This window comes from Corylus avellana, chromosome ca9 (assembly GCF_901000735.1).
Source record: "Corylus avellana chromosome ca9, CavTom2PMs-1.0".
In the NCBI taxonomy this organism is placed as follows: domain Eukaryota; kingdom Viridiplantae; phylum Streptophyta; class Magnoliopsida; order Fagales; family Betulaceae; genus Corylus; species Corylus avellana.
Genome location: NC_081549.1, coordinates 4,880,246 through 4,901,676, shown reverse-complemented (window position 1 = coordinate 4,901,676; position 21,431 = coordinate 4,880,246). Strand labels below are relative to the sequence as shown.

The window sequence follows — 21,431 nt, the reverse complement described above, 5'->3', positions numbered from 1 at the left end:
ATTCCAAACGTAGCGAGTTATGCCACGTCAAGAGTTACTAACATGTTGAAATAACACGTTAGTAACTATTGACGTGTCAAAATGAAATGTCAATAATTATTGACATGTTAAAATGTCATGTCCATAATTTATTGAACATGCTGAAATGACAAGTCAATAGGATCTAGTGCCCAAATTTGATTGCAATTCCCCTAAAGTAAATCTAGCTCCGGTACCCTTTGATAAGTGTTAATTGAAACCTCGCTATAGCACAATAAATAGGATGGTGTTCGATGGTTAAAATGTCCTTTTGTTTGTTGGTAGGAAATTTAAGAGGATGTTTTCTTTTTATTTATTTATCCAACTCTTACGCATCCTAATTCTTGACCATAGGATCTCGCCCTATCCAATACATCAATATTTTGGGGGAATAGTTAGGCATGTGACGTCAAATAGTTGTGAAATAAAAATATTATATATGCATTACTCTATGAATAAGAATTGCTAAAAATCATATTTTTATCTCATAATTATCCTACAATATTAAACTGAGAGTGTGAACCAATCATTAATTGTAAAAATAAATAATAAAAATTCAAAAATTAATTAAGACTCATATGTCAGTAGTATGATGAGATAAAAATGTGTGTTTTTTCTTTTTGTTTTTTTAGAGGAATCTTTCATATTCATTGATTGAAAAAATATCAAGAGCATAAAGCTCTTACATAAAAGAATATAAAGTTCTGATAAATCACAGCAAAAAATATGAGATTACAACGTCATATAGACAAATATAAAAATTTTATAATCAAGTCTTATTTATGACTTCAACATCCGTTAACCCATGTCCGAACTTCAGTTATAGAATAGATCTATTCCAGGCAGACTCAATCTAATATATAAGCAGCTTCTATTATCAACTTTTATTTTCTCGGCCATAAGGCAAAACCCTCACACCGAAACTAATCCTCCTCGATCCAAAGGTTAGGACAAAACCTTCACCCCAAAGATCGTTCATGAAATCAGATATAAGGAGAAATCAACCCTTATTCGAAAAAATAAAAATAAAAATAAAAACAAAATAAATATGCCAAGGGGGCAGATGAAGAGGTTGTACATAAAGTGGGGACTAGAAGAAAAAGGCAAGAGAGACAAGGGGGTTTTAAAAAAAAGTGGTAGAAATATATTCAAAATCTAAAGTTTATTTTGATCTCATTGCAATGATTGCAATAACACAATTCCCATCTGCATATTGAATCCTCCTTCATATGCATGTGTGTGGCTCCTATTTCCCCCTCACATTCTCCACACCAAAAGCCTTAGACTATGCTTAAAAAACTCTTCTCTTCACTTCACTTCCACCTAGCTCTGTTGCTATGTTGAATGATCAGAGACTAATTACAAGCACCAGCCATGAAGAAGACGATCAGGATCAAGAGGAACAAATCCGGGACATCCACGCCCTGACCCCACCTCACCCACCACCGGTGAATCGTGGCCGTCGAAGAGAAGTTTGGGAAACAAGCAGCCACAGATCATCTTCCATGTCCATGGCTAGTATTGAAGGTGCATCAACCGAAAACTTCACAAGCATGAGCAGGGAGTTCAGTGCCTTGGTGCTTGCCGGGTCGGGTATAGATAATAATACCAATTCTAATGAAGGCACAAGCAGCAACGGAAACAACCTGGCCAGGATTGGAGAAGGTCACGAGATGCCGGAGGAGGAGTTGATCAACCCATTGGCTATTGTCCCGGATAATAATTACCCGTTCGACCCGGTTCCATCTCCTCGACCCGGGGCTCCGGCGGCTGCGACAAGTGGTGGCAGTGAGATTTCGGTGCAAAGGGTGAAGAAAGAGGAGGTGGAGTCGAAGATATCGGCGTGGCAGAACGCGAAGATTGCGAAGATCAACAATCGGTTTAAGAGGGAGGACGCGATCATCAACGGCTGGGAGAGCGAGCAGGTTCAGAAAGCAACATCGTGGATGAAGAAAGTTGAGGTACGTAAATTAATTCATTCATTTTTCACTCTTGTTTGTGCATGTTTTTTTGTCAGTAAAAAAAGATTTAACAGGGTAAAGATTTTGTTCATCAAACTGGTTAATTTCTTTTCACGGCAATTACTTTTCAGATCATGATCATGATCATGCATCCGAAGACTAGATGAAAAGGTTGTCCACGTTTTCATGCATATCCTCAACTCTTGAGCATGCTGTCAAAAATATTTGTTTAACTTTTTAAGACTTCACCCCAAATCCCCAATAATAAGTTACCTAAGTTAATGACTCAGCCTCGTATATAATTATAGTCCCCAAGAGAACGTTTAAAACATGAGAAATGTTATATACTATATTTTTGTCCTATTTTTTATTTTATTTTGTTGATGGATCATTCTTTAACCAGTTGTCATAAGCAAAATATAGTAAAAGTTGAACTGCTTCATCTTCAATGGATACATTTTTTTTTGACATTAAAGAGCTTGAAAGAACATGATCTCCTCGTATTCATTCAGGAGAGAAGTCAGTTGTTTATAGTTAAAGGATATTTTTGTCATTTTACTTTTTTTTTTTGGGGACAAAAGTACTCCCAACTATAAAGAACCGGCTCCTCTCCTGTTCGTTTGAACCGGAGAGGATCTAAATTCGAGCTTGAAGTACTCATATGAGATGGAGGCAATAGCCTTTGAGTTCTTCCTTGCCCTTAATTAATTTCTTGGCCTCATAATTATACCCAAAAGTGGTTGGCTCAGCTTCCTGTGACTTTGGCAAATAATATTGCTCTAGTACTTTAAATTACAAATAAGAACAAAAAAGGTCATTCCAAACAACAATCACTTTCCTTTCATAAATAATTGGAGTTAATTATTCATATTCTTCTTTAAATAGTTGTTTGCATTGATTTGAGTATATGTACCATCCAAATTGATAATTCAACTTTTCTTTCTATATTTAAGCACTTATTATATATATATATATATATATATATATATATTCTTGACCATAACTAGTAACTTTCACAATATTGTGTAGAGGAAACTAGAGGAGAAAAGAGCAAGAGCTATGGAGAAGATGCAGAATGATGTGGCGAAAGCACGCAGAAAAGCAGAAGAGAGAAGGGCATCGGCTGAGGGTAGGAGAGGAACAAAGGTGGCCGGAGTTCTCGACGTAGCCAACTTGATGAGAGCTGTTGGAAGGCCTCCTGTAAAACGCTCCTTCTTCAGCTGAGCCCTTTAAATCCGAAAAAAAAGAAAAAGAAAAAGGAAATTTATATGCACAATAGCTGCCCCAAAATTAATTAGGGCCCTTTACCTTTTGAACCACAGGGTACCCTATATGAGAAGGGGCAGTTATTGTGCCCCCCCAAAAATGTAAAGAAGTATAATTTGATTTTGGGTGTTTTCCTTTTTGAGTGTTTGAAGTGTGCTAGAATTTTTGAGAGGGGCTTGTTAGTGATGGTGGTGAACAAACTTTCTGGGTCTTGTACAGTAATTTTGCTTTCTTTTTCATGGCAGCTATAGGGAGTTGGTGCTTAATTAATTGCCATATGCTTTGTCTAAACTCCATTTTGCATTTATCTGCTATTGATTGAATGGTATTTTGATCCATATTTGTGCATATATTTTCCCAAAGATGGAGCTATATATACATTGCTTCAATAGGCCCTCCATGGCTAAGCCCCCAATGACAAATCACATGTACGTTCTTGGTGTCAGATTTGCTCTTCTTAATTACACGCTTTAACAACTTCTCAATTGTAATAACATATACACGTCCCTAAGGGATAGCTCAATCGGCTAGAAACCACGCCTTATGAAGCGGAGGTTACTAGTTTGAATCTCCCTTTCCCCTCTTGTGTGGACATGTAAAAAAAAAAACATATACACCATTAAATCTATAAAATCTAAAAAATCTAATCTAAACAATGAAGATTATACTCAAGATGATCTTCCAGTTCTTCTAATCTAGTTAAGGCTACAAATGAATCGGGTTTGACTATAAATTTAGGCTCATTTATTAATTGAATTTAGTTTGTATAAGTTCAACTCTTGTATAAACTTGAATAAATTATAGTAATATCAACTTATTATAAAATAAAATAAAACTTATCTGAAACTGATATAAGCACGGCCCATGCCGTGGCTAGTGATGAAGGTAAAAACTTGTTCATAAAGTTGGAGTCTATGGTTTTAGTGGAGGGGAATCCAATCAATTCCTAATTACAATCCGTAAATAACGGCGGCATCAAAAACTTGCTTTTAATCAACCCAAATAATTTAGATTTTTCAGAACTTTATTCTGAATTTATTAATATATATATATTTTAGAGATTGTGTTCTTGAATTCAATATGTTAATGGCAAAGAAAGAGATCCATCCATAAAGCTTCATTACAGTCAAATTGAATCACCGAAAGCCATGAAAAGTGGCTTGCAATAACCCACCTCCAATTAGGCACAATTGATAATTAATTGTTCAGCTAGCATATTAGAACATTCACATCCCGCTCAGCAAATTTTCTCTTTATTTTAGTTATCAAATTTTTAAAACACTTACATCTCACTCTTTATACTTTATTGAAATTAAGGAGAGAGAATGTTACCACTACAAAAAATTTAAAAAAAAAAAAAAAAAATCTGTTTTAAGTGATTGGCAATTGGTGACGTGTCAATGGCAAAAAACGTTACTAATGGCCTGCCAGAATCCCGGTTTTTACGTCTCTATAATTTATTTATTTATTTTCAAATGCAACGAATTTTTTTCCCATTTTAACAATCTGGCATGCCAAAATAACATTTGAGTAGTGGAATGTGAATGCTATTATTAGATTATTTTATACTTGACAAAAAACAAAAAAAAAAATGAAGAAAGTAAAAGGAAAAGTCAAAGGTAAAAGAAGAAACAAATAGTAAAATGCATGGTTATTTTCACCTTTGAACAAAGAAATTGGACCGTGACTCACTAGTAGTGTTGGCAATCTTCCATGATTAGCAATTAAGAAAAGGGGTGGAGCCTGAAATGGGGGCATATTGTCACCCAAATGGATTCTACATATTTAGGTATTCATTGTCTAGTAGTGAAAAGGTTAGGCAAAAAAGAAGATATTCAAAGATCTCCTCCTTCTAGGCCTCTGATTCTTTTAAAGAAGCACTTCTCTTTTCTTTTTGTCTGTCTTTGTTTTTCCATTCATTTTTTTTTTTTTTTTGGTTGAGTAATTAACTTTTGCCCATATGAAGTACAGCGCATTAGCACTTTTTTCCTTATAAACTACCAACTATGACACCTATCCCATCAAACTACCATATTATGACAAAAAACCCCAATTCCGTCAGTCAAATGAGTTAAAATTGACGGCCAATGGTCATGTGCAAGTCATGTGCCATTTAAAATTTTTTTTCTTCTATTTTTGACCTCACTTTAGATCGAGAAAATGACACTTATACCTTCCTAAACCCTAATCCAAAACATGAAAAAAATTTAAAATGAGGGCAAAAGTGGAAGAAAAAAAAATTAAAATAGCACATGACTTACACATGACGGTTGATCATCAATTTTAACCCTTTTGACCGACGGAAATAGGGTTTTTTATCATAAGATGGTAGTTTGATGGGGTCAGGTGTCAGAGTTGGTAATTCATGGGGAAAAAGTGCCAAAACACTGTAGTTCATGTGGGCAAAAGATAATTACCTTCTTTTTTTTCTTTTTCTTTTTTTTTAAACTTCCACCCATTTAATCTACATGATAAGTTTATCACTTTTACGTGGAAGATCAAAACTTTTGGATTCAACTTGGGTCTAATTCTAATTGAAATTTGATTCTTTAAAAGTGGGACACACGTCCCTTGTACATGCAGTCTAATATGGAGAACATGTCTTAATCCCAACAAATTTAGTTTCAATTGAAATTGGACCAAAGTTAAACTTCAAAATGTTTGGCACAAGCTTATTTATTTATTTTAATAGGAGGCCTACTATTCTATTTCTATCTATGATTGATTTAAGTATATTTTAAACAAAATCGCAGTCCGTTTGAGAGTACATTTTTTAAAAAATCATGTTTTTAAATCGCTGACAATAAAATGCATTTTTTAAAAACGCATAATTTTAAACATCAAATTATAATTTTACAACATATTTTCATGAACTAGGTTTTAAAATTTCTGTTATTTTCAAACCGCACGTTGTAAACTGTTACAAAAACATTTATGCACTCAACTAATTCACCGTTGACACAATGACACTCACTCCATTGAGTGACCAAAACAAAAAAAAAAAAAACAAAAACTAAGGGCCCATAGCTCTTGATTGAATCAAAAACGCCATGACAAGGCCCAGGTATTTGATTCACAGTGGGCTGGCCCAATACTTGTCTTTAATCATATTGCTCATTTGAAATTCAAGGCACGTGTTCTTTGGGCCATCCCAATAGGCAAGCAAGTTAAGCAAAGCAACTATGGTATGCTTCGTATATTATTGGGTCGAGGTTCGAACTTATCCGGTGATTGGTTGACAAATATCTCAAGTGTTAGGGCCTTTTTTTTTTTTTTTGTGTGTGTGTGTGTGTGTGTGTGTGTGTGTGTAAATTAGTGTTAGGGCTTTGTTTATACATAATGTTGCACATATTTCTACTATTTCACTTTTACTCTCATACATTTTTAAGGTGGTACTCACTTTTACTATCAGGTTTTGAAGGTTAAATTTACATCTATCCATCCACTTCTATCATCTGCGGGCGGACCTCTTCTCAATTTTTACCTGTCTACTCTCTTTCATCTTATGACTATTGTCCTAGCGGGTGTACCACATGTGCATCCGCTACCATGAGTCTATTTTTCAAATAGCCCTTTTGGTCCTTTAGATTTCTCATATATAGATTTGAGCTTTAACAAAATTTAATCTAGTTGAGCTCTAAGCTCACCGCCCTATAAGAAGATCCTCAACTATTATAAATATAATATTTTTTAATCTTTCGGGTTACCTCCAAAGTTAGTTGATAGCTAAGTTTTAAGTTCTCTTGTTATCGCTCCAAATTTTCATCAGGAGCCGCCACCAACTTTGCTAACTGTATTTCCACTTGCCTTCCATCTTCAAGATCTTCTTTTAGAGAATTGATGTGCTAGTTGTGTCTCTGTATATTTATTTATTTATTTTTTTCTTGCGTAAACGAAACGTATTTTTAAACGTGTGTCAAGCTCCATGGACCCACCAAATTGGGAAATTGTAGGCCTCTGTGGACGACGTGGAGTAAAGCGGACCTTCCGGTAAATGAAATATTCGAAGCATATAACAACAATAGCCACTCCATTCGTTTCTTTGGGAGTGTGAATTCCAACTACAATACCAGCCTCACTTCCCAAATCCCTTCCCTTCTCTCCCTCTCTTTCAGCAGCTTCGACCTCCGAGAGAGAGAGAGAGAGAGAGAGTGATGGAGATGACGCTCAGCTTCTTCCACGGCTCGATGAGCCCTAACTTTCCTACTCCTACTGCTAGAAGAGCCCCCTTTGCTTCTTCACTCTCTAACCAACTCTTCGGGCTCGGCCTATCTCCTTCTCCAGCCTCCAAACCATCTCTCAAGCTCCGTTCCAAAATTCCCTGTCACGGACCGATCAAATGCTCCGTTTCCGAAGCTACAGAGACCGCCTCCTCCGGTACTTCACTTGCCCTTCCATTTTCGCTTTAATTTTTTTTTTTTTTTTTTGCTTCTTTTTCCTGTATGTGTAGCTACTTCTTATCTCGATACTGGGAATGCTTTGAAGTTTGTAGGTTTTCATTTAGTATGTTTGTATGTGCCAAGCATGCATTTACGAACAATTTTGAATTTTTGTGTGTCATGTCATGTGTTCATGTATATGTTGTAGCTTATATCTCATTCTCTTGTGCTTCCTTAGAGAAGAAAAGCCAGTTGAAGAGAAGAGGTGACATAAGGAATATAGCAATTGTAGCTCATGTAGATCATGGAAAGACAACTTTGGTTGATTCTATGTTGAGGCAAGCAAAGGTAATCCCTAGCAAATAATCTATGCCTTGTGTAAATGAAGAATGCCACAAGCTGCCTTCTCAAATTAAGTGTCTGGCCACTGAGTCAACTAAAGTTGATATATCAAACAAAACCTGGCTGATTGTAGTTATAATTTCGTTGCTTTTTTTTTTTTTTTTACTCCATGTCCTTTTTTAAAAACATGTATGCTTCTTGGCGCTCAAGTCCCAGTACCCAGTATGTAAATTCTTTAAGCAACTCAAGTTGATGCTGGTACTGAATTGTATAACCTTTTTGGAAGTAGATGCATGAGTTAGAACTTATGTATGGAGAGATGAGGGTTGTGTAACTTGTGTTGGATTTAATTAGTTTACATGATAGCGTGATTTTTGACATGTTAGAATGTTGGCACATGGTTCATCTTGCAAGCCCCAAATGGTTGGTTATGACATATATGGCCAACATTGCAGATTCAAACTCTCATTTTACATCAATAGACTGGCTTTAAATTATAATCTTAATGTGCAAAGCAAGATTCATTCACCAATCCTTGTGACTTATTGAATAACCATATATAACGGTCCAGGGTAAGATCATGCAGGTGATATATGTTACAAAAAACTTGTTAATAAATGTACCCATTGACTTTGGTTTCTGATATCATGCTTGGTACCAACTAGTTAGCTTCTGAGGTGCTGATTTTGCTGGCATATAAATGATAAATAATGAATCTGCAGAGAGAGCAGAAAGATGCATGAATCCATCACTTGAAATTATTTTGGCATTACCTTAGAGAATGACATAAGTAGAATCATATGGATTTATCATAAGTCTAAGTAGGATGGTATTGCGTAAAGACTGTTGTAGTTATTAGACATTCACATCCAGCTCAGCAAATATTTAGTTAAAGAACACTTTTTTCTATTTTAGCTACACACTTTTTCAAAGCACCTACATCCAGCTCAACATTTTCGCTATTCACTTTCACTATTCCATTTGAAATATTCTTATCACTTTTCACTATTCCAAAATAAGAGAGAGAACAAGACTTTTTTTTATTAATATAAATTATGTTGTTGAGTTACAATGCTTGGCAAATTTGCGGAGCACTATAGCAGCTCAACAAATCTTTAGCTATTTTAGTTAGTTTGGCTAGATGTGGAGCTTTTCTGAGAATTTTTGCTATAGGGCTAATCAAAATAGCTTTTTGACTGACTCAATATGAGTGCACTTAGCCACTTGTAACTTATAATTGTGAAGTGGAGAATCAAACTTCCCCGCCTCGCTTCCCAAATACTAAGGAGAAAATGATGAATCTTACTAAAATACATTTCTAATTCTTCTGTGCAGGTTTTCCGTGACAACCAATTTGTACAGGAAAGGATAATGGACTCAAATGATCTAGAGCGTGAAAGAGGAATTACAATACTAAGCAAAAATACGTCTATCACTTTTAAAGATACAAAGATCAATATAATAGATACTCCAGGGCACTCTGACTTTGGAGGGGAAGTGGAACGCATCCTCAATATGGTGGAAGGGGTTCTTCTAGTGGTACTTCTTTTAACGTTCTTTTTTCTTTTTTGGGAATAATATGCATTCTAACCTTGTGACTATGTACTAATGATTCTGGTGATTGATATTGACATTTGTCTCATCGTGGTTGTTATATGTCATTGGCTAATAAAAAATAAATCAAGTAATAGACAGTGTACGGATTTCCAGGATGACAGAACCACAATTTTTTGAAATGCTTGAACAAATTCAGGCTTACCCTTTTGAGTTTCCCCGTAAATGCCAATATCCAGATGCATACTATAGTACGAGAGAGAGAGAGAGTTCTTGTGATTGCTGGCCTCATAGTCATACAATGCCCATACCCCTCTCTTAGGACTTCAGTAGTTCTCAATTTCTATCATAAATACCCTCCGAGAGAGAGAGAGAGAGAGAGAGAGTTCTTGTGATTGCTGGCCTCATAGTCATACAGTGTCCATACCCCTCTCCTTAGGACTTCAGTAGTTCTCAATTTCTATCATAAAAACCCTCCAAGAGCAAATATCAATTTTGTTAGGACAAGCTTAATGCTTTCCAGATGGATCTTGTTGTGCTGTTTATGTTTTGGAATTTGCATTTTTTTCCTTCCACTCATCTGCACCTTTGGCCATTTCTCATCAACAATTTGATGAGAAGTAATTAATGAAGAGGAGTTGAAAAAAAAAAGCAGAAAAAAATACTCATGTGCTATGGATATATGTCCACTTCAGCCGGCCTTTTATTTTTTTCCTTCTGTTTGATTTTTTTTTATAAATATCCCAATACTCTAGAAAGATTTACTGGTTTAAAAGGTATTCTTCATTTTTAATTTTATTGGTTTTCAGTCTTGAAGAAGTCATTGTGTAAATTGTGGTGATAGACAAGGGCATACAAATCCTCACAGAAATTACTTTAGTCTCGTAAAATAGGAGTCTGAGATTAGTGCTTATACCGTGTTATATTTTTTTAAAGAATTACTTTCTACCCATTGTGTTCAAGTGCTGGAATCTAGGAATTAGTCAATGCTTCAAGATGGGGTTTGTAATGGATAGTTTTGTGGATTATACGTCATAAGAGTTATCTTTATTTGGATACGGTTTTTCTTCATAGGAAATTGAACATCTCTTTTGAGAAGCATACTTTTCTCTCTTTTACAAGAATAGAAGTGCTCGATTCTCAAACTGATGGATACTGATTATCACACCAAAATAGATTTTTCTTCTTACAAATGATCTCTTGGGAGTATTTTCTCCATGCTTGTTACTTTTTTTAATCGGCTTGCCTTGTTATGCTACACCTTTTGATATTCTTACCGGGTTATCTTTTCTTCTCCCTTTTTGTAGGTAGATTCTGTTGAGGGTCCAATGCCTCAAACAAGATTTGTTCTAAAGAAGGCCCTAGAATTTGGCCATGCTGTTGTTGTTGTGGTCAATAAGATTGATAGACCTTCTGCACGTCCTGATTTTGTCATCAATTCGACTTTTGAACTCTTTATTGAATTAAATGCGACGGATGAACAGGTAAATGCTTTATTATATTGTGAAGAATGTGAAATATGTGATTCATATTAAGTTCAAACTTTTTTGTTATTCAAACCTGAAGCCATACTTTGGCGCCATCTATGCCTGCACGGATAAATTTGGGACATCAAAATGGTCTTTCAACCACAATGGTCCATTTTTGTAGTAGGAATTATTGGGTAGTTATTGTGGATAATGAGGGTGAAGAAAGTCTTTCCTTGCCCAATTGGAAATCTGGAGGTGAATAGGAAAGAAAAACTGTGGTTCTAGACAATGTCTCTTCATAAGTTATATCTTTTGTCATTAAAGCTCATGAATGCTCCCATGTTATCATTAAATCTAAGGTTTAATGAAATTGCTCTTTCATTTTGCTTGCAGTGTGATTTCCAAGCAATATATGCAAGTGGTATTAAGGGAAAGGCAGGATTGTCACCTGAAAATTTGGCAGAAGATCTTGGCCCACTTTTTGAGTCTATAATCAGATGCATACCTGGACCACGTATTGAAGATGGTGCACTGCAAATGCTTGTTAGTGGTTATTCTTTCTATCGCTTTTTATTTAGTTTCTCTGATGTTACCTGTTTGGATTTGACATGGCACCTTATAATGCTTCAAAACTACATAACAGCTCTTTGTTGGATTAATGCTGAACATTATTTTGAGACTACGGGCTTATGCATGTTTCATGCAGTATACTAGACCTCTATATCAGTATGGGAAAAGACAAGTCAAAGCGATTGTGGTCTTTACTAATTTTTAACAGGGATCAGCAATGATGAATAGTTGGTGGAGAGTGAGCTAAGCAATTTCTACCTCTGTTGTTCCATCAGTTGTCTGCGCTGTCTATCTCACTTAAGTCACTGGAGTAGTGGCATGTGGACTGAATTTAATTAACAAAAGGAAGAATGAGCATATGTACAAGGTGTTTACCCACCTCTGTATACTTGAATAAAACGACAAAGAAAAAGAAGAAGAAAGAACAAAACTATCTATCATAGGGAAATAATATAGCCCTTCAGCTCAGAACATTATCTGATAATGGCGTAGAAAGTTTGGAGTCCTTTTATAAACTCTTTCAAATATACTCTGGCCATTTCAGCCTCTCCGTCAATCATAATTCTTGCAGATGGATTGCAAAACTTACTTCCAATCTTGCCTCACCATCTCTTCCTCCATGAAAACCTTTATGTTCAAGCAAACAAAATTAATCTCTTGACCCAAGTAAAGGTGATTAAAATAATTGAATTCCTTGCACAGATGTTAAAATAATTGAATAATGTTGATAGGTCTTAAACAACCCTGCTAAACTGGGGAGAGATTACAGATGATTAGATTCTTATATTATCGGTTGACATCTTAGCTCTCTAATATGAGCAATAAAGAAATTCAACTTATGGAGCTCAGCTTTGTATTTGTTTTATATTTGCTCAATTTGCTTTCTTTATATATAGATATTTTTTTTATTTTCAACATAAATAACTTATTTACACTGCCAAACAAATATTTTAGGCTACAAATATCGAGTATGATGAACATAAAGGACGAATAGCCATTGGACGATTGCATGCTGGAGTTCTGCGCAGAGGAATGGATGTGAGGGTGAGTTTGCTTTGAATCAGGAACATGGTCCATGCCTTGTTGTGCATTTTATATTTATTGTGTATTACTAAGGGCTAGTCCTCAAAAGATTTCTAATTATTTGGAGTACTGATTGAAACATTGTCATTGATATGAATACTCACATTTAATCGGCGTTGGCTACATGTTTTGATTTGAAAGTGTAAAAATATTTGGACTCCAGTATTTTTCTCTAAAGATTGCTAAACTAGATTTATATTGACTACACCTATTGGGGTGGGGGTGGGTTGGGGGGAAGGGTGGGGGAAGTATCTTTAATTTTTCTCCAAAGATTGCTAAATTGCATATTTATTTTATAGCTAATTCCATTTCAGCAGACGTTGCTACAATTTTCTGAAAATATATTTGCAACTATGAATCTTTGGGTTTTTGGCTTGGTGCTTTTCCTTTTTCTTGTAATCAAATGCACGTTACAGAAGTGAATTGCTATTTGCATATATTCATTGGATACTTTTACAGGAAATTTATCAAGATATTTTTTGCAACTTACGGTTTAATTTTTATTTTATTAGGTATGCACCTCAGAAGATTCCTGTAGATTTGCAAGAGTTAGTGAGCTTTTTGTGTATGAAAAATTCAGTAGGGTTCCGGCAGAGATTGTGGAAGCTGGTGACATTTGTGCTGTCTGTGGGATTAGTGATATACAGGTGGATATTGTTTTGCTCGGATCAACTGACATCCTAAGATTGATCTTACTTCTTTTTCATTAATAATATCAGACACCTGATTTCTAAGATAATTTTTAGTTAAAAATTAGAAGATTTTTCATCTATAGATTATTTCCTTATCTTGGTAAGAATTTTATGACTGATCTAAATTCTTTACTCAGATTGGCGAGACGATTGCTGATAAAACGTCTGGGAAGCCTTTACCTGCAATTAGGGTGGAAGAACCAACTGTCAAAATGGCTTTCTCTATAAATACTTCTCCTTTTGTTGGGCGTGAGGTATTTCTCTATGAAACACTGTACATGGCTTTCTTTCCTAGTGCCTCAGCATTTTTATGAGCCTTGTAGGCAAGACAAGGCTAAGTATGCATGCCTTTAGTAGCTCTTGTCTGCATTAAGTATGCATGCCTTTGTAAGTGGTTAAGTAATCCTATTTTGATATTTGATAGGCATCAATTATCTCTTTGCAAAGATCTTGCATTTTATCTGTTTCTAGTTAGTGTTGTGGATCTGCTTAGCATATGTAGTTAGAGAAGTTTTGTGTTGGGATGGCCTTATAACTCAAAGTTTCTTTGTTCCTTTTCAGGGAAAGTATGTTACTAGCAGAAACTTGCGTGATCGGCTCTCCCGTGAGCTTGAGCGTAATTTGGCTATGAAAGTTGATGATGGAGAAACAGCGGATACATTCATTGTTAGTGGTCGTGGTACTTTACATATCACGATATTGATAGAAAACATGTAAGTATAGGCAATTTTGTTGCTCATGCATTTCTTCTGTGTGCATATTTATGAATGATCATGCATTTCAGGCGAAGAGAAGGATTTGAATTCATGGTGGGACCCCCTAAAGTTATTAACAAAAAGGTGGATGACAAGCTGTTGGAACCATATGAGGTGAATTTCTGATAGAGGTTTCCTTTATTTCTGCTTAAGGGGATAAAAGGAAAAGAACACATTGATGTGTATACTTTGTAGTTGACATAGGTATAATATGACTCAATGTTTCTTTTATCAACATGCTTGTGCTTTCTTTCTTGTAATCCACTTTAAATAATTGAGATGTGCATAGACTACTTAAAAATATTGATGCTCATGTAATGGTCTGAAATTTCTACAATTTGATATTTGGGTATGCGAAGGCTTTGCTAGAAAACAGAAGTGAAGAATTTCCTTTTTTGTTCTTTTTCTTTTTCCTTGAGATTAAAATTTGATTAAAATTGGCCTGGATACCAGTGACTACCTGTGCATTTTGCACATGGGTTAAGAGAATAGCAATCAGAAAAAAGCATGTAGTACTAGCATTTATATATAATTGGTAACTAATGAGGCAATGTGTTTCACTTTTGCAATCTCTGTTGATAAAAGATCATGTCCACTCTTCTGAAAGCGTTTGTTCCTAACATGTGGATTGCTTGCAGATTGCCACTGTGGAGGTGCCAGAAGAACACATGGGGGCTGTGGTTGAACTTCTCGGCAAAAGGCGTGGGCAGATGTTTGATATGGAAGGGGTTGGGTATGTGAAATTCTCTTTCTTTCTTTTTTTCTCTTTTTTCTCTTTTAATTTTCCATCTTTCAGTGGATAAGTTTTATAAGCTATGGCATAAACGAAGATAATAATAATGTGCATTCATGATTGTCTTTTAAGACACTACCAGTGTCCCTATGCAAGGGGGTTGAGGTGAAAGAAAGAAAGCTTATACTTTGTAGCGTCAGAATAGATTGTTTATACTTTGTAGCATCAGAATAGATTGTTTATACTTTGTAGCATCAGAATAGATTGTTGAGATATAACTTCGTAAATGCATGTCTATGCTCAGTCACAGTCATGGTGTATGTATTCATGAATTCATATTCTTCCTCTACCAGTAAGGGATAGAATAGCCCATAATATGTAAATCTTAAGCGAGATCCCTTAGCACCATACTCTACTGATATTAATATCTATCTCCTTCCCCTAATAGATCTTGCTATTGATGCTTCCTGGGCATGAGGATAAACTGCTTAGCCCATCAGGGGTGAAAGCTCCTGGGTTACTTGGTAACTGGTTCTGGCGGGTGGGGTCAGTTACCCGTAGGAGTTTGATTAACGGTGATGATTGTTGTACAGTATGTATTTGCGACGTGCAATTAATCTGAGTAAAGTTCGCCTACGTTATAAAAAAAAAAAAAAACAAATTCTGCTATTGGTATCTTTTTGTTGCTTAGCGGCTATTGTTCGGAACAGTTTCAATAATTTCTTAATGTGCCATAGAGAGTATTGGACTTGTATCCACTTATCAAGATTTATATTAAACAAGGCATGCATCCTCACTTCATTTGTGGACACAATTGATGGCATTCAATTATTTGTTACTGCTATGTTAGATTTTAACTTTTGATGGTTCATTAATATGAGCATAAATTTGATGGTGCAGAGTTTTTCCTCTTTTAACAGTCTGCAGAGTGTACTAATTTGCTGCCCATTTCACTTGTATCACCAGAGTGGTGAATAATGGCAGTTCTTCCTTGAATTTGCACCTGATTATTTGTGACGATGATCTAATTATCTGCAAAATTGTGTACTAGGTCGGAAGGAACAACACTACTTAAATATAAAATTCCAACTCGTGGCCTTCTTGGAGTGCGAAATGCAATTTTAACAGCTTCTCGTGGCACAGCAATTCTCAACACAATATTTGACAGCTATGGACCTTGGGCTGGTGACATTTCTACCAGGGATCAGGGGTCACTGGTAATTTCATAAAAAATTTAGATTGTTTCTTATATTGCATCTATGGAAATGGTCTTAATGGTGAAAGCCTCCGGTTATCTTTCTTTTGCTATAGTTACAGAAGTGATAACAGTAATTACTTTATTGCAGTAGCTTATCCTATGTTACCACTTTATTGAGGAAAAATAATCAAAACAGTTGTGTTGAGATATTATTAATTCGTCCAAAGATAAAAGACCATTACAACCATAATCATGCCTTGTATTTTTCTTTTAACCCCAAGGGGTTGGCCCAAGTGGTGAAGGCCTTGGTCTTGAGGGTTTGCTTCCTTCAAGGTCCAAAGTTCAACATCTCATGGGTGAAAACAATCCCTTGGGGCCACACCACCTAGTGAAAAGCCAGCGATTTAACTAGTTCCATATAGAAAAACTTCCGATGGTACGGTGCACGGGACCGGGGTTTACTCTGCAAGGGTGAGTCCGAGGGGCTCTGCCTTGGAGAGGTTCCCCGACATCACCAAAAAAAAAAATCGTTGTTTATATTTGTTGTGATGCAATGGAATTCCCATGAATTTTAGGAAGTTTGATGTCAATAATGCCAAACTGAATCACATGAAATTGATTTTCAGGTTGCCTTTGAGGATGGAACCAGTACTTCTTATGCCCTTTTTAGTTCACAGGAGAGGGGGCAGATGTTTATTGGTCCTGGGTCAGAGGTTTATAAAGGTCAAATTGTAGGCATTCATCAGCGGCCTGGGGACTTGTCCCTTAATGTGTGCAAGAAAAAGGCTGCAACAAACATACGCTCCAATAAGGAGCAAACAGGTCAGAAGCATATGTAGTTCATTATATTTTCTCCCTTATGTTGCACTAAAAAATGAATTTGGATGCTTTTATTTTTCCATCAAGTTTTACATTTAATCTTTACTGGGAAGTTTGAGTCAAGTATGTTTTTAGAAAACGAAATGCAAGATCACGCTTTTGCTGTTTTTATTGCCATATTGACCCTATGTCATATAGATCCAAAATATTTAACCCGACTTTAAGAAACTGCATTATTTGATTTCCCAGTAAAATAATATCATTTTGTTCTTAGAGAGGTCTTCCATCTACTTCTTTTAGTGCTGCTATTTAATAATTAATACTCGATGAAGAAAACATGGAGCAACCCCAGTTAAGAACTTTTTGGGTGCTTGTCAACCATATACTCGGTAATTTTTGTTTTGTTTTTTGTCCCCCTGTTCGAAAAGGAAAAACTGATATATTATGTCATAATCCATGAATAAGGGTTTATAGAGGATGTGTAATGAATAATTTTAAGACCAAGGAAAAAAATTTTGTAAATGGCTTTGAGTTCAATAATCAACTTAAATCAACATTATTTCACGATGTGGTGGTATTGTCTTTTCGTTTAATGCCCTTTTCATTAAACCTTAAATAAATTCATACATCTGCAGCAAAACAAGGCTTGGTTTATTGCATTTTAATACTCCATGTTTTTCTCTGTATGCAGTGGTTCTTGATACTCCATTGGATTATAGCCTGGACGACTGCATTGAGTACATTCAAGAGGATGAATTGGTGGAGGTGACCCCATCAAGTATCCGAATGTGCAAAAACCCGAAGATCACAAAGAGGACAAGATAGACATCAAGTATACATAACATCCTTGGAAAATTCATCCCAATTCATCGAAGCCGCATACTTTTGCAATTAGATATCTCCTCTCACTCTCCACATCCTAAAATCGTCCGGTTTTATAGTAATGTTGCTAACTCGAATCTTCCAGATAAAAAGGTACAGGAAGTTTTGCTTACTTGTATGATGGCTGTATAGAACGATGAGGTACATGAAAAAAAAAATTGTATAACAGATGAGGATGTTCAATAGTGAATTATACTGCTGCTAGGAAATGGGCCCAAGAAAATATGATTTGGCTGTGAACATTGAGGTTACATTTCTTAATTTATTCTTTGTTGCTAGCTGCAACTATTTAAAGACCAACTCTAATCTTAGTGGGGCGTTTGGCATTTTAATGAATTTGAGGGTGGAAAATCCGAGGTCAAGGATTAAATTCTATTGAGTCGTTGAAGCAGGTGAGAGTCAGAGTGGGAAATCAATCCAAGTCTGAGGATTCGATGACCAAGAGTTGAAGGTGCCAAAGCCAATGACATCAATTCCAACGTGTACGCCAGTTTTCTCAACCAGCAATAGATGTACCTCGTTTAGAGCCCCCCAAGCTCATTAAGATCCAACATATGCAAGTTGGATTGCCCCTCTATTGGGTCCAAAACATGGATTAATCTTCTGTTTGGTTTAGCGGTTTCAAAATGTATTATTTAAAAAAAAAAAAAAGAAAAAAAAAGAAGCAAGCATGTTTTTAAAACACGGTTAATGAAAAGTGATTTTTTTTAAAATGCATTTTTTGCAATTTAAAGTTTGTCATAATTATTGAATAAATGGAAAGAGAAGGGCTGTATATGTATCTAGATGGGGTGAGTGGGACGGCCATGTAGACCGAGTCAATTATAGACCTCTTCTCCTCTATTTTCCTTTTGACCTTCTAGGAGACCTTGAATATGAAATCGATATCGTTGACGTTTGAGCATTCTTCACAATCTCTTTTAGTGAGAAACATGTCAATAAGTGCGCCACGCATGATGCTGTGTACAACTTGGAGAAAGAATTCTCTACATACCATTCTTGACTTGGCACTCATGCAGCCAACGAGGAACTTTCTTTTTTTTCTTTTTTTTTTTTTAATATATATATTATGGATTAATAAAATGGCATGAATTTAGAAAATACTATTAAATTATCTTTATTTTTTTTTTTTTTTTTTGAATTGGCTATTGTTATTTACTTATGACAACTACCCCCAAAGCTTTTTTTTTTGCATATATGTATATCCAACTTGGTTAGATATAAAATAAAAATAAATAAAAAATCTGATTTCAATTTTTTTTTTCTTTCATATGACGTTTAAACTTTAGTTTTAGTAGTATGTTTTTCATTACTCCGACCTCCCCAAGAAAAATAAAATAAAATCATGGCTTATAATAGTTTTTAAAATAGGACTATTCTCTTTCGTGTTTTTAAAAAATTCTTGTTTCTTTATTTTCTTTTTCTTTGGTCGGGCCCCCTTTTATCTAACAACAAAATTTTCTTCCAAATTAAGTTTAAGAAAATTCATTCAATTCAGTTTATAAAATAATCACGTATTATTTGAGCAAATGAGAACATACTTTTTTAATAGCACTAACAGAATTAAAAGAATATATATATATATTGAAAAAACATTATTTTTACATGCTAAACAACACATGAATATTTTATAAATTAAATTGAAAAAAAAAAAAATCTCTGACTCGATTGGGAGAGCAGCCAATTCAATAAATAGGAAAATATATAACAAACAAATCATGAGGATTTTGATAAAGTCAATTGACTTCCATATGGAAGGAACCTCCATTGTCAGCACGTCCTTATATGCTTTGTTTATGCACGCTTTGTCGTCCATTTTAGGATATAGTGAGGGTTTTGTATACGTGACAGATTCTAGATGCATCTACTAGAAGATTGTGATTGATTGTTGTCATGGATGACTATTTGTAGCACAATTATAATTATTAATTATAATTTCCACACATCTCTTTTTGTTGCTTTTGAAAAATTAACGAATTTCAGAACATTCTATTATTCCTGGAATCCTCTTAAATTGAATTTTTTTTTTTTTTTTTTTTTGAGGAGGACTTAATACTTTTCGAAAAAGAAAGACCATTAAAAGTCATTGAATATTTTTTAGAACAACCCATGTTTTCTAGGGTTCAGACAATGGAATCTTCATAAGAATGAGATAATTAGGGTTTAGTATGACCGATTCTATTACAAGTTTTTTATATATTGACGTGGTAGTCTATTTAACACATGTCATGTCAGTTACTAAACAATTAAATTTATTTGTCAATTTTTTTTACTTGTGTGGCACCACGCAACTCTCATGTGAACTGCTACGTGAATTTATAATAAAAATTATAGTATCCCAAATATTTTTAATTAATATAAGAGTAGACGCCGCCTATGTTTATAATTCTTTTAAGCCCCACCTCTTAATAACTGTTATTTTTGGGAGATTAATAAGGGCTGCTATGTTGAGAAATTTTGCATAACCGTTCCAAAAGTAAAAGACAAGTACTACTTTTTTTTTTTTTTTTTTTTTTTGTTACATTAGACTAACGAGAAGTTTACCAAGTTAAAAATTCACTTTTTTATTTTATTTTATTTTAATTACATACTTTTCAAAAATACCATATATGCTACTCTCTAAATCTTTTTATGCTCTATTAAAATAATTTTTTATTTTAACTAATCTATTTTTATGATATCTTTCTCTCAATCACGTAGAAAAAAACACAAATAATTCAGGCCGTCGTGCAAAGTCAAGAAACCTGTCTTAGTGTGCTCAACGGCCGCTACCATTGCACCTACTGACACTATTCTCATGTTGCAAAGGAGAGAGAAAATAAAAGAATGGGAAAATTATTCGACTTCGTTACATGTGTGAGCTAAATACTCTTAAAAATCCAAAAAAAAAAAAAAAAAAAAATTACTGTTGTAAATGGAGAGTACAAAGTGGGAGTGATTTTTATGGATTTTGGCCAAATTTTGACTAAAAACAATGTATTTGGAAATTGGCCACCCCAATACTTTTGCTCTTACTTACACTTCTGCTTCATCGACTTTTCTCTTCTGTTTTTTATTGGCCAAATTACTTCATAAGTCATAAGCCATCCTCTTTCTTCAAGATAGCATTAAAAATAAATATCTCAATCATTTTCTTTTTCTAACTCATACTTCTACTTGAGTTTTAGGATATCATATCCTGCCATATTCATTTGTATCATATGTCAGAATTCTGTTTTTTTTTACTTGAGCATGTTAAAGTATTGATTAACTGATTAAATTTATCTATTCCTATCAACTTAAGCTTTTGAGATAATTTGTAATTTAACATGGTATCAGAACCTACCACAGAACGAATGGGGCCCACATTACTTATCCCGTGACAAGGACCAAAAAAAATATCAATTTGAGCGCACGTGAGGAAGGGTGTTGAAAAATAATCATACATTGCCAGTGGACAAGATCTTAGGCACGTATATAATGAATGAACAACTCTCTCTTATAGAACTAATTTTATGAGATGAGTTAGACCCACAAATTTTTTTATGACATGAGAGCCTATCATAAGATGAATGGAACCCACACTACTAATCCAAAGAATCAAGATTGAAGTATATATATTTTTTTTTTACCAAAATATGGATAAAGTTTATTTCTTTTAACGGTAACATCCAAAAGCACGCAATATAACGGAGAGTCTAGATCGGGTACCTGCTTTTTAAAAGCGTGTA

General features: G+C 34.8%; 2 protein-coding genes across 3 annotated transcripts; both read left to right on the top strand.

Moving 5' to 3' along the window:
- The first annotated feature begins 1,209 nt into the window (after positions 1–1,209).
- On the top strand, positions 1,210–3,593 carry LOC132192043 (remorin 4.1). Its single transcript, XM_059607231.1, has 2 exons — positions 1,210–1,979; positions 3,009–3,593. The coding sequence occupies exons 1-2, from the start codon at positions 1,356–1,358 to the stop codon at positions 3,201–3,203; spliced, it is 819 nt and encodes a 272-aa protein (XP_059463214.1). The 5' UTR covers positions 1,210–1,355; the 3' UTR covers positions 3,204–3,593.
- A 3,686-nt stretch (positions 3,594–7,279) lies between these two features.
- Positions 7,280–18,053, top strand: LOC132191832 (putative elongation factor TypA-like SVR3, chloroplastic). 2 transcript variants are annotated; one of them, XM_059606943.1, is made up of 14 exons: positions 7,280–7,622; positions 7,863–7,972; positions 9,302–9,505; positions 10,828–11,004; positions 11,383–11,532; positions 12,514–12,603; positions 13,155–13,289; positions 13,472–13,588; positions 13,896–14,047; positions 14,119–14,203; positions 14,728–14,822; positions 15,874–16,039; positions 16,647–16,842; positions 17,531–18,053. In XM_059606943.1, the coding sequence occupies exons 1-14, from the start codon at positions 7,400–7,402 to the stop codon at positions 17,662–17,664; spliced, it is 2,034 nt and encodes a 677-aa protein (XP_059462926.1). In that variant the 5' UTR covers positions 7,280–7,399; the 3' UTR covers positions 17,665–18,053. The 2 variants fall into 2 exon arrangements, with proteins under 2 accessions (XP_059462926.1, XP_059462927.1); XM_059606944.1 differs by lacking the exon at positions 7,863–7,972 and having other exon boundaries at positions 7,540–7,622.
- The last annotated feature ends 3,378 nt before the right edge of the window (positions 18,054–21,431 follow it).

Coding starts and splice junctions, on each gene's coding strand:
- LOC132192043 (XM_059607231.1), top strand. CDS start 1,356: ATGTTGAATGATCAGAGACTAATTACAAGCACCAGCCATGAAGAAGAC. Junction 1,980..3,008: donor CGTGGATGAAGAAAGTTGAG/GTACGTAAATTA, acceptor AATATTGTGTAG/AGGAAACTAGAGGAGAAAAG.
- LOC132191832 (XM_059606943.1), top strand. CDS start 7,400: ATGGAGATGACGCTCAGCTTCTTCCACGGCTCGATGAGCCCTAACTTT. Junction 7,623..7,862: donor TACAGAGACCGCCTCCTCCG/GTACTTCACTTG, acceptor GTGCTTCCTTAG/AGAAGAAAAGCCAGTTGAAG. Junction 12,604..13,154: donor GCAGAGGAATGGATGTGAGG/GTGAGTTTGCTT, acceptor TTATTTTATTAG/GTATGCACCTCAGAAGATTC.